The sequence below is a fragment of the Notolabrus celidotus genome, chromosome 4 (assembly GCF_009762535.1).
Source record: "Notolabrus celidotus isolate fNotCel1 chromosome 4, fNotCel1.pri, whole genome shotgun sequence".
Taxonomy (NCBI): Eukaryota; Metazoa; Chordata; class Actinopteri; order Labriformes; family Labridae; genus Notolabrus; species Notolabrus celidotus.
Window position 1 is genome coordinate 312248 of NC_048275.1, and position 13860 is coordinate 326107.

The 13860-nt window shown below is 43.2% G+C and overlaps 1 protein-coding gene across 1 annotated transcript; it reads left to right on the forward strand.

The window, feature by feature from the left end:
- The first annotated feature begins 8444 nt into the window (after positions 1–8444).
- LOC117811793 (S-antigen protein-like) lies at positions 8445–10073 on the forward strand. The gene has a single exon (XM_034682266.1). The coding sequence runs from the start codon at positions 8445–8447 to the stop codon at positions 10071–10073; it is 1629 nt and encodes a 542-aa protein (XP_034538157.1).
- The last annotated feature ends 3787 nt before the right edge of the window (positions 10074–13860 follow it).

A 13860-nucleotide genomic window follows, 5' to 3' on the forward strand; every position in this document is an offset into this window, starting at 1 on the left:
CTCCTGACACACACACACACACACTGACAAAGGTAGAAGTCAATCTGCACGTCTGTCGCTCAGCCTTAATCCAATTACTCCATGTTTGTGTGTGCGCACACTTACTGTTAAAGATTTCCATTTCCACACTCCTCCAGCCGAGGAGACTTCACCAGAATCAAATTAGATTCACAAAGTGCTCCTCCAAAATCCTGGAGCTGAATTATGTGGAGGGAGGTGCAAGTTAAAGGTGGTTCAATCTGTTGTGGTTTCATGGTGTGTGTGTGTGTGTGTGTGTGTGTGTGTGTGTGTGTGTGTGTGTGTGTGTGTGTGTGTGTGTGTGTGTGTGTGTGTGTGTGTGTGTGTGTGTGTGTGTGTGTGTGTGTGTGTGTGTGTGTGTGTGTGTGTGTGTGTGTGTGTGCAGCCTCTGAGTCGTTGTCCTGTCATTTTTAAAATCTGCTCCGGTTGTGATAACCTGAGTGAAAGCATCATCTGCCTTTTCATGTCAAGAATCTTATTCTGAAAATGTTTCCAAACCTGAAAAGTTTACCTCAGGTTGCCTTTGACAGATATCTGATGTCGTACCCTGAGACAGGAGGAGATTTATTCAGCCCAGCTTTAAGAATAGAAACTGAAGCGTTCCTCAGGTGTGTGACTTTATGTCCTCAGCAGGAAACAACGATCACTCTGTAAACAGCTAGCTCTCCTCACATCCTCCTGAGGAGTATCAAAGCAAACTGTCACACCCTGTCAGCTCCGTCTCTGACCAATCAGAGAAGAGCTCTGTGAAGAGTGTGACTCAGGTGGACTCAGTCTCCCCTCATCTGGAGTTCAATAAGAGCTGTGATCTGTAAACATCAGCACAGAGCTGACTGCACTGTGTGGATGTTCAGTGCAGCATCACGCCTTGTGTTTGATGTTGCTTTATTATTCTGATTGGTTACTGCAGCATTCTAAAGCCTGATAATCCTCAATAACAGACCGTTAAAGGTATGTGGCACCAATCAGAGTGATGGTATCGATGCACACCAAGGCGTTTGGTGAACTTGATGTTTGTTTTGTTTACTGAGGGAGGAGTCAGGAGAGGTTAAAGACACCAACACTGGAACTGGAAGATGGTGCATGAAGTAAATATCAAACTAAAAATGGACTGAAAGACGGAGGTGTTTGAGGACTGATAAATGTTTAAAAAAAGTCACAGTCTGACAGATAAACTCCACCAGGTGCTGCACTGACTCATGCATTCTGTTCCTGTTTCACTTCACCATCAGGGGAGAAGTTCTCCTGTTTTAAGAAGGTTTTTAATCCATTGACTTTTAATCTCTCTGAGCCTGGTCCAGAGATCTGCAGGACCTGAACAGTCCCTGATCTACTCTACCTGCATGGTCCATGGTTATCTGGGATCAAGCTTTGTTTACCTGCTAGCTAGATCTATCAGGACTAAGTCCTCTGCTGTGATGTTGGTTAGAGGTAGTCAGATCCCCTGCAGAGGACTGACACACACACACACACAGTGTAAAGTCCTGGTGTTGTTGTACTCCATCCTCACTTATTGTAAGTGTTGCATAGTATAAAAAGAACTCTTCCTCTCTGCATACTCTCTGATCTGTCTCTATTTCATGCCCACTTGTATCTCCTGGTTCTTTTCTGGGTGCTCGTGTCTCTAAAGCCTTCGTGTAACTCAGCCTTGTCAGCCGTTCTGCAGGCTGAACTTTTGTCCGCCCTCTAAACTGCATCCTTTCAAGAGCATCCTCTCGAGTAGAGCCGTTTCTCTTTGTGAGACACTCATGACAACAACCCTGTCCAGGTCTGGAAGTGGTCCACAGCCTGAGAGTTAGCAGCAGCTCTGCAGTGTTATTACACCTTTAAAATCCACTCACCTTTTCAACAGCTTGCAGCTCTCAAGGGCAGCAGCCGGCACACGGCGGGTTTAAACACTAACATGTCAGAACTTCACAACAAGCTAAACGGCACAAGGAGGAAAAGTGTGTCTTTTTAAATCACCCCCAGGAGAATTTCAGCAAACACTCTGCTGCCAGCTCTCAAACTGTCTCAATCCTTTATTATCAAACTGCACTTTAGCATGGACAGCTCATATTAAAGAGGAATGACTGACAGAGGAAAGCCTGCAATGGAAGCTTATCTCCCTAAAACATGTGAGTAACCACTGTCAGCTGCAGACTGCTGATGCAACACTGCTGCTGTTTCAGATCCATCAGGGATCCTCATGTTAATATGAGAGCCAACTCCTGACAGAGGAAACAAAGAGGAGAGAAACATCTATAACAGAAATATCTACAAGAGGAGAGGGATGTCAAAACTGAGCTATTAAAAATAACGTCCTGATTAAAACATCAAAATCATCAAACAGGGAAATAAATACAACAAATACAAGAAATAAAGTCAGAATTACAAGATTTAAGAAATAAATCATTGAGCTAAAAAGTCACAACTAAATCCAAATATTACAAATCATTCTGCAAAAGACAAACTTTAACTTAAAGTCTAAATAATCACATTAAAAGTCATTATTATTCCAGGGACTGATTGTGAGATTAAAACACTCACAACTAGAAGAACAAAGTCTTATTAATGAGATAAAAGTCATAAATGTTACAGAATAAACTCAGAACTTTAAGTGAAAAGTCTTATTGATGAGATAAAAAGTCAACAGAAAGATAATAAACTCCAAAAGTCAAAGGTCAAAATAATGACATCATAGGTTAAAGTGTGAGACTCTCTCTAGGTCAAAGGTCAAAGGTCATGAGAATCAGTTTAAAAAGACAACATAAGATGATTAGTGAAGAGTCATATTTATAAAGAGTCATAATAGTGAGATACTAAAATAATGTGATTTGATGTTTTTATTTCAAACATGAATAGAAAAAAGTAATTAATGAGATAAAAGTCAAAATGTTTAATAAATAAAATAAGAATTATTATTATAATAAATATAATAATTGAAAGTTGTGATTATGAGATAATGTGTGAGAGCTTTCTGTTTATTCTATAAATATGTCCTTTCCCCAAACATTGAGAGTATATATATATTATTATAATATTAAAACATGATTCTATTATACCTCTGCATTTAATGCCATTATGAATAATCATAAACATCATTTCATAATCAAAGTTGTCTTCCTTTTTCCATCTTACTGGATCAAATTGGCTCAGATTTATTTCACACTATTTATGTAGAAGTTAAATTATTAAAGGAGTGGATGCTGAACCAGCAGCCTGAGACAGGAGCAGGGTTTCCCTGCACTGACGTCTCTTTCCCTAAAAGAGAGGAGCAGAACTTTAAAGAAGCAGCAGAGGGATTAAAGGCAGCCAGCGTCTGTTAATTACTTGAAAGAGGCAGATTGGACAGCTTCACATCCCACGGCTGCATCCCCGCTCCGCTGCAGATCCCCTGAAGCAGCAAGTTTCATGGTCGAGTAGTTGTGCTGTGGGATAAACGCAGTGTATCAGAATATGCACTCTCCTTTAACTGTAGGTTTATTTAGTCTCCAATCAATGCACAGTCCTTTTAGAAAAACTGCATGAGCCGAAGCTGAAGGAGCATCACCCTCAGGAATACCAATCCATCGCTCCCAGATGATGCAGACTTCCCCTTCATGTTCCCGTTCAGTAGAGTTCTTTAAATCTGACTCGTGGTCCCACTGAGACTTTGAGCTCTACAGTTTTTTTTTAATTTGATTTGATGACTTTATTTCGAACATGTAAAAGTAAAAAAATACAATTAAAAAAAAAGCAGAAAAGAAGAAAGAGTTATACAAACATAAAATAAAAAGAAACAGTTTTACAAAAGAAACAAAATCAATATTAGCAAGCAGTGAAACAATTTACTCTACATGTACGAAAAGGAGTAGGAAGAAGTTTAAAACTTATCTAATCCCTCTATTCACTGTTTTCTGCCATTATATGAGTGCAGTCCCACATGTCAAATCTTCATCTATTATCTTCATATTTATGCTAACAAACAAAAGTAAACCCCTCGTGATTATATACACTTGTCTTCCTCCTTGTACCTTATTAAAATCATTTCTTTGTACTTCTTCTTGAATTGAATTATGTTCAGACATTGCTTTAGTTCCATACTGAGACTGTTCCATAGTTTAACACCACAGACTGAAATACAAAAGCTTTTCCTTGTGGTCCGAACACTCATCATCTTTAATCTGAACGTCCCTCTGAAGTTATAACTCCCCTCTCTTTCAAAGAATAATCTTTGAATATTTCCTGGAAGGAGATTTTTTCTAGCCTTGTACACAATTTGTGCAGTTTTACAATCTATGAGGTCAAATCATTTCAGTGATTTTGATTTGAGGAACAATGAATTTGTGTGTTCGCGGAAATCAACATTGTGAACTATTCTTATAGCTCTTCTGTAGGACTGACAGTGGTTGCAGGGAGCTTTTATAGGTGTTTCCCCAAACCTCAGCACAGTAACTGAGATATGGTAAGATCAGTGAATAGTAGGGAATAAGAAGTGATCTATGATCCAGAGTGTGCTTGGCTTTGGCGAGAACTGAAATGCTTCTTGACAGCTTGGATTGAACGTGTTTGATGTGAGGTTTCCAGCAAATTTTTCCATCTATTATTACACCAAGGAATTTATGTTCCTGTACTCTTTCTATGTTGACCCCCCCAATCTGTACTTGTATGTTATTGTTAGATTTATTGTTTCCAAATACCATGATTTCTGTTTTGTTTAAATTAAACAATAATTTGTTTTTGTCAAACCATATTTTTAATTTGCAGATCTCCAAGGTGATTAAGTCGAAAAGTTGCTGGAAATTTTCACCAGAAACTAAAAAGTTTGTATCATCAGCAAAAAGTACTATTTTACATGCCTGAGAAACTTTGCATATGTCATTGATATAGAGAATAAAAAATATAGGTCCCAGCACAGACCCCTGGGGGACACCACAAGTTATGTCCAAACAGATGTGAAGGAAGTCTGACTCTCTCAGCGCTCCATTCATCACAGTCGCCTTATCGTCTGTTCCTCCTCAGACTCCATCTTTCTGTTTGACCACGTTCTGCAACAACCTTTCATTTAGCTGGTCAGAGATGATAGCAGAGCAGCACCACACACAGGCGACACGCTGAGACACGTAGCATACAAACACACACACGCTGCCTTAGATCCTTATGAGCTGAAGGTCCATCCCTTCTGTGAGGTATGACCTTCTGCATCTGCACGAGTGGACACACTCCACAGGTGAGCACATCACCTTCAGCTGCTTCAGCACAGTGTTTCCTACACATGCACCGTATCCTGCAGACCCCTGAATCTGTATAAGATCGCTCTCCAGGATCCATAAGTGAAGGATCTCTTCTCACGCCGTAACTCCTGTGTACGTCACAAGCAGTGTCTGACATGCTTCAGCACGTCCCTCCTGTTAATGCAATGATTGAGGTCAAAGTCATCTATAAGAAGGTTCAGTACACACCTTCTCATGCAGCTGTATCAGGTTTGAATTGACATAAGTCCGTCCACACACGTCCCTCCTGTTAATGCAATGATTGAGGTCAAAGTCTGTCCAGAGTTCAATTTGAAGAGAGTCAAAGCGATCTCTTCTTCCAGGTGATCTCTGCTCACTTGTTGAGTTCTGCATCCATCGCTGTGTTCACTTAGTCAAGGGCCAAGGAGGGGAACGTGCTTCCACCTCTTTACACGATGAAGTCTTGAGAGCATCCTCACATTGTTTTAGGATGCTTAATGAGAGGATGCTTCTCTTCAGTAAAGCTCAGGATCCTAAAGCTAACTGATGAAATAACTCTCATCTATCAGACTCCCCCTCCTCCACTCAGGGAACCAAACGATCATGCTCACTGGATTCAACCCTTTCCAAATGGATTTACTCCTCCAGCAGTTTTTATGTGTAATATAAAGAGAGGCAGAGGAAGTAAACATGCACTTTAAATCTCTTAGTCGCAGTCACTGCCTTGGCAAGCTAACGGGCCGTACAGACACTCGAGGCTTCTTTAATCCCTGCAGGAAAATCTTCAACACATAATGTGAAACTCTGTTTACAGGCCGAGTTCAGGCTGCGAGGAGAGGTAAAGAAACATACTGGATGATGGGTTCAGTCTCTCTGATTTACTGCCTTTTGTCTTTAATGTGTGACTTTAATTATTTTTTGGCATTTGGCAGAATGACTCATGGACGGCGGCCACAGAAGCTCAGTAATCACGAACGGGATGTTCAGCAGGTGTTGCGAGGCGTTCAGGGAATTACACATTATGTGTTGTTGTTGCTGAACACAGACTAAAGGGAGGAAAAGTCCTGTCGTGGTACATTACAGTGATTTGATAAGGTATGCTGCCTCCTGAAGTCTTAGTCAGCAGATTGTGGGAGCTTGTTGCAGCTCCACGATGCTGCTTGTAAAGAAAGGCTTTAGAAAATCTCCTCCAGACGGTGGGATCGCTTCATCAGGAGCTGATGTTATGGATCCGGGGTATGTGAACATGAAATGAAATGCTCCCTTCAGGGCTCTGCAGCAGAACGTAAACAGCATCATGTTGCTTTAACTCATGAATCCACTTCTCCTGCTCCTCGTGATCATGTTTGTACTGAAGAGCTGTTCAAATATCATCCAGAGAAGCAGCTGAAACATTACTCTCTATCCTGGTCCTCATCCTGCAGCGACTCCTGTGAAGTAGTAATGCTGATCGTTATGTAACATATTGCTTTATTAGTAATCTGTGATTATTTATAAAGATGCAAATTTGCAGGGAAAAGTGCCCACACACGAAAAAGCCCAAACGAGTCTCTTCATGAAATGTTTGTTACATAACAGAATGAAAGTAATTAGTATAACACCTTCAGAACGAAGTAACAAAGTACTTCACAACACCAGGGTGAAAATAGATCCCATCACAGCACAGAGAAGGATAAAGGAGCATTATAGTAAGAATGACAAACACAGAGTGTGTGATACTTTATGAATATAATAACAGAGTTTATAGACAGACGGGATCTGCCTCCTCTGCAGGTCACAGGACAGAGCTGCTGGTCTGTAATCTCTGAACCTCTAACAGGGACCCTCAGGTCCACTGAGGCTCATGTGGACTTAAGATTATCCATGAACCTGATTCCACATCTCATCTGGGTCTTTAAATGATAAACTGAAATCCATTCTTAAATGCTCCTTTAATGATGGAGCTGCCCTGATTCTGTAAACACATTTTAATTCCTTTAAAGTCTTTAAAATATGATTTTATGACCTGCCTGTTTTATTTTGCTGCACTTTGTTTTTGAAAATAACTTTATAAATAAAGTTTAACTCACATAGTCCGTGTGAGTTTGTAAGATAAGATAATAGTTTATTGATCCACGGGGGAACGTTGGTTGTTGCAGCAACACAGACATAGAAGCAAGAACAAGAATAATAAAGTACACATGGGGAACAAACAAGAAGAATAGATACATGAAATAAGAATAAAATATAAAGGTATATATTAATGTTGCACATGGTATAAATAGTTGTAATTACAGGCAGTAAGGGGAATGCAGAAGTGACAGGGTAAAATGGGCGTGATTATGACAGATATATAATATAAATTAATTAATATTAATATTAATAAGTATATATATATGTATATATGGGGATGTAGATATGTCAGTGAACAGAGATAGAGAATTGTAAAAAAAAAAGTGCTATATAATATAGTTACATCATCAGTTGTAATAAATTGTAATAATATGAAATAATATAACAAAGTAATAATAATAACAATATTATTAATAATATAAATCTAGTAATAATAATAATAATAATAATAATAATGATAATAATGATAATAATAATATGAACATTAATAATATTATTAATATGAATATGAATAATAATGATTTATAATATGTGTTATAATATATGTTCAGAGTCAGTGCAGAGTTTTTGATGATAGTGTGACCCACAGTGACAGACAGGGCAGGGCCAGTTTGAATGTGTATCATGGAGTGTGTCCTCACTGTGTGTGGGTTTAATAGAGTTTAATATCATGCTGTGCACTCAGTGAAGTGAATACGTTCTATGGCTTATAGATGGTAAATGGACATTTCTTTCCAACCACTCAAAATGCTTTTAGACTATACTCTTCACATTCATCCATTCACACCTCACTCACTCACTACAGGCAGAGGCTGCAGAGGTAGTGGACCATCAGTATTATCTCATTACATTAATATGCATTCAGTGTTTTACCCAAAGACACTTCAGAGCTGCGATCAAACCTCCAACCTTCCAGCTGCAGCTGCCTGCAGGAGGCGGCTCCAGATGAAGTAGAGCAGTTAGGAGTGTTGTGTTCATGCACTCAGTGAACAAGGTGTTTACCTGCACTCTTCATTAGTTAGCAGGTAAAAGCTTAAAGAGCTAAAGGAGAAGCTAAAGTTCTCTGGACTGCATAAAGACTGCAGCAGTAGAGAGACGCTGCTACAGGCGGGGGGAGAGATGCTGCTACAGGCGGGGGGGAGAGAAGCTGCTACAGGCAGGGGGAGAGAAGCTGCTACAGGCGGGGGGAGAGACGCTGCTACAGGCCGGGGGAGAGAAGCTGCTACAGGCGGGGGAGAGAAGCTGCTACAGGCGGGGGGGAGAGAAGCTGCTACAGGCAGGGGGAGAGAAGCTGCTACAGGCGGGGGGAGAGAAGCTGCTACAGACGGGGGGAGAGACGCTGCTACAGGTGGGGGGAGAGACGCTGCTACAGGCCGGGGGAGAGACGCTGCTACAGGCCGGGGGAGAGAAGCTGCTACAGGCGGGGGGAGAGACGCTGCTACAGGCCGGGGGAGAGAAGCTGCTACAGGCGGGGGGAGAGAAGCTGCTACAGACGGGGGGAGAGACGCTGCTACAGGCGGGGGGAGAGACGCTGCTACAGACGGGGGGAGAGACGCTGCTACAGACGGGGGGAGAGACGCTGCTACAGGCGGGGGGAGAGACGCTGCTACAGGCGGGGGAGAGGCGCTGCTACAGGCGGGGGGAGAGACGCTGCTACAGGCGGGGGGAGAGATGCTGCTTCAGGCGGGGGGAGAGACGCTGCTACAGGCGGGGGGAGAGACGCTGCTACAGGCGGGGGGAGAGACGCTGCTACAGGCGGGGGGAGAGACGCTGCTACAGGCGGGGGGAGAGACGCTGCTACAGGCGGGGGGAGAGAAGCTGCTACAGGCGGGGGGAGAGAAGCTGCTACAGGCGGGGAGAAAGACGCTGCTACAGGTGGGGGGAGAGAAGCTGCTACAGGCGGGGGGAGAGATGCTGCTTCAGGCGGGGGGAGAGACGCTGCTACAGGCGGGGGGAGAGACGCTGCTACAGGCGGGGGGAGAGACGCTGCTACAGGCGGGGGGAGAGAAGCTGCTACAGGCGGGGGGAGAGACGCTGCTACAGGCGGGGGGAGAGAAGCTGCTACAGGCGGGGGGAGAGAAGCTGCTACAGGCGGGGGGAGAGAAGCTGCTACAGACGGGGGGAGAGAAGCTGCTACAGGCGGGGGGAGAGAAGCTGCTACAGGCGGGGGGAAAGAAGCTGCTACAGACGGGGGGAGAGAAGCTGCTACAGGCCGGGGGAGAGACGCTGCTACAGGCCGGGGGAGAGACGCTGCTACAGGCGGGGGGAGAGACGCTGCTACAGGCCGGGGGAGAGATGCTGCTACAGGCGGGGGGAGAGACGCTGCTACAGGCGGGGGGAGAGACGCTGCTACAGGCGGGGGGAGAGATGCTGCTACAGGCGGGGGGAGAGAAGCTGCTACAGGCAGGGGGAGAGAAGCTGTTACAGGCGGGGGGAGAGAAGCTGTTACAGGCAGGGGGAGAGACGCTGCTACAGGCGGGGGGAGAGACGCTGCTACAGGCGGGGGGAGAGAAGCTGTTACAGGCGGGGGGAGAGAAGCTGTTACAGGCAGGGGGAGAGACGCTGCTACAGGCGAGGGGAGAGAAGCTGTTACAGGCGGGGGGAGAGACGCTGCTACAGGCGGGGGGAGAGACGCTGCTACAGGTGGGGGGAGAGAAGCTGCTACAGGCGGGGGGAGAGAAGCTGCTACAGGCCAGTCAGAAACTCAATTCTCAGAGTCCTCTTTGGAAGGTCTTGATCTGTTTATAATGATCAGAACTTTAAAGTTATTGGGGCTTGTTATTACATTTATTTCCCCCTGTTATATTAATCATACTGATATAACAGCCCTGGAACTGAAACCATTTTCTGATCCCCCAGAACGTTTGTACTTGGATATTAAATGAAAGCATAAACCTGAGATACTAACCCAAGGACGAGTTCTTCATTTAAAAATATGGATTTTGGATGAATCCCAGGGAGAGTGATGGAGCAGAAATCCGGGTTACGTGCAGTCTGTTCTGAGGATGGTGAGGAGTCTGTGTGTGACGTTTTGAATTAACCACCGTCCTGAAAGCTGTTTCCTTAAACATGACTGGAGTTCCAATAATCTAAACGGCTGTGATGAATGCATCGGGATGAAATCATGACAGAAAGTCTGACACAAACCAGAGGAGCGTGGTGTTTGTTCCAGTGATATGAGGCTGTTTATCTTTACCTGAGGATCTTTACTGAAAGCTCATATTTCAAGAGAGAAAAACATTTCACATTTGTTTCCTTTGACCCTTTAAAGCAAGAATCCTCACAACAAGGGGAGAGGAGCATCCGCCTCTTAATGAGGTGGGAAGAGGAGGGCATGGTGATCACCACTTTACTAGTAATGAGGCTGTTTTTATCAAATGGAGATGGAAGGTGTTTAATTAATGTTCATGGGTGTCACATGTCCCCTGCAGCGTCTCTGAAGAGGGAGATCTGATGTGTCTCACATCATCGGAATGATACCGTCTCCCTGACATGTCAGATTCATCACTAAGGTTGAAGGTCCGGCAAATTGTGTCACTTGATTTTCAGGCAACTGCATTCATAGAGACATACAAATACAAACTGATTGTGTCTTTTCTTCTGATTTGCAAAACTGACTCAGAAGGCCTTGATGGGAAAAGATCTAGAGTGTCACACAGGTTGGTACAGAGAGGGAACGCATGTCAGAGATGGCAGCAGAGATGTTTACGGCCTTGTCTTTTTGAAATGTAGAGAAAAGTGAAGGTAACGGTTCCAGTGAGATGAAACAGACCTTTAAACCTATTATGTTATATTATGAAATGATGAGGTCATAGTTGGGTTGATTTCTTCTTCTGTGGTTTTCTGGATTTCTCTCGCTGCATCCCCTCTCCGCTTTCATAAACGTACGCTGTGGTAGAACTTTAGTTGTTTATAATCCTAATCCCTCCCCTTTGTTATATTCTTGGTAATATTTAAACTTCCAACAATGTCCCTCTGATTTCAATGGACATGCATTAAATACACATTTCATCATGAAGCTGCTGTAAACTAAACAAGCTTTCTTTTTAATAATAAGTGTTATGAAACAGACTCAAACTAATACTGGTGCCTCTGAACTGTGAAAGGAAATTAGAGCAGAAAGAAGAAGACTGAAAATGTCTGTTTAGTTCTTTTCATGCCCGTCACGCCTGCAGCAGGTCGTAAGATGAGGCAATGAACAGCACAATGCAGAAACAGCCTTCTCTGAGCTCTCAGACATTCAGAATTAAATGGTGGAAATTCATATTAAGAATTTATACTTAAAGGACTTCACTGCATGTCCACAGGAGGGTGGCAAAATCTACACTGCTTAGTTAAGTTACAATGTAGGGTCACCAGCTCACCTGAAACATGCCTTCGGTCTGAGGGAGCAAACCTGAGCACAGAGAGGGAACCACTGCTGCACAGGGAGAACATGCAAACTCCACTCTGAAGGTCCCAGCCAAGACTGGAACCAGGAACCTCTGCACCACTGTGCAGCCTTCCATGGATACTAGGGTTCTACTAGGTATAATCTTGCAGATATTGTCTAAGTCCTCTAAAAACACAAACATTGCAACCTTTTATAGAGATGTATTTTTGTGCATCAGAGTCAGAAAGTCTTTATTAGTCCTGGAGGGTAAATTCAGGCTCTGCAGTTTCTCTTCCACAGAATATAATCACCAAGAGAATAGAAACATTAAACAGGTCATTGCTTTGGATAAAAGCATCTCCTGAAAGACATTTTAACAATTTAAAGCTGAAAATAAAACCAAGAAACATGTAAGATATTAAAATTATACAAATATACAACACCATGCACACAAGTGTGTAAAGAAATAGGAATATATGCACATGATATATATATTTATGGAATATATTATAAGAATAATTTTGCATCCAGTTTGCAGAGAGTGTTGCAAAGTTTGATTAAATTCATGATTAAATTGATTAAATTGATTAAATTGATTAACTTCTGCATTAGAAATGAAACCGTGAGGAGTGATGGTGTCAGATAAAACACCAAACACATTTAAACCCTTTAGAATGTGAGTTTTCTGACTGAAGTGTAATGATAGTCACTTTTATTCTGGTCCCTGTGAATATCATTCTAACCTGGGATCTGAAACAAACTGAAGCTGGTTTAAGTAACCAAACCTCTCCAATCACTATCTGTGACTTTGTCTCTTCCTGGCTCTCACCCAGCCGGCACTTCTCTTTATGAGCCGCTCATAAAACCAGAGCCGGTGAGAGAGGAGGTAATCGTGATGACACAGACACCAGCATACAGACAGATGTCATCTGATGTAAACACACAGAACAAATGAAGAATGTGTGTTTGCTGCAGGGCAGAAGATTGAGATTATGGCACAGTTGACTGATGCTACATCTGCTCCTATAGGACATGATCAGATTACAGCTTCTTTCTTCTCTAATGGCTTCTCCATCTCAGCTCCGCCTCCAGCAGCTCCGAGGGGGACGAATCACACTTAGCAGCAGGGCGGCTTTTATCCTCTGCCACAAAGCTACATTTTATTACCAGTGGCATGCTGATGAGGGGACAGATAGATGACCTCTCCTGCCTTAAAAATAAACTTCCCCTCTTCTTTGTCAGACTGGACCTGCAGCTGTTCTCTTATCTGTACTTCATCAAATCCTTTTCAAGGTTGCACGGAGACAATGGCGACCGCTGTAAGGACAAACCGGAGACATTTAATGGTCCGTGTCTGATCATTGTTGGCAACAGATGAGCATCTATCTGTGGAGCCAGATTCCTTGTAGTATTCTGGAAACATGAAAGTGTATCTAATTGCATCAGTAGAGGCTAATTGGAACTCGCTTGATTTGGTTCATGGAGATAAGTGACAAGTTTCAGCTCAGCAGTTATTACACTGCTTCCTCCTGTGTGATATTTATACACTGCAGCAGTCTCCTGTTCTGTCTGCAGCATCAAGGCGTAAAACAATCTGGAGCCAGGGTTTCAGAAACACTGAGGTCAAGAGTCTGCAGCGCCCTGAGAGAGCAATGACAGTGTAGTCTGAGTTTAGTAGAAAGTCTGCAGCAACATGGTCCTGTAATTTATTTTCTGTGTTCAGGTCTGTAGATGAAATGAAACAGGGATGAATACACTGTGTTAATATACACCAGGGTGTTCAGACCATCTGGATATGCTAACGGCTCTGACCACAGAGAAAGATGGAAATCCACCTGCTTCACAGAAAACAGTTCTGGGACCCGTGCAGCCTTCTGGAAGAGGATCCTTTAACACCACACACTCATCCAGGTGTTTCCTCCTCCCCTCAACATGTCCAGAGTTTTAACAGCAGGGGGCTTTGTAATGAACATCTCCACTCTCATCAGAGAAACCAAACACATCCCCAGGTTACCTCTGCACACACACACACACACACACACACACACACACACACACACACACACACACACACACACACACACCATCATCCCCTTTGTTTACCTGAACAGTCGTGTTTAATTTGGCGTCTTGTTTTCTCTGAACGTGTCACTAAATATGAGA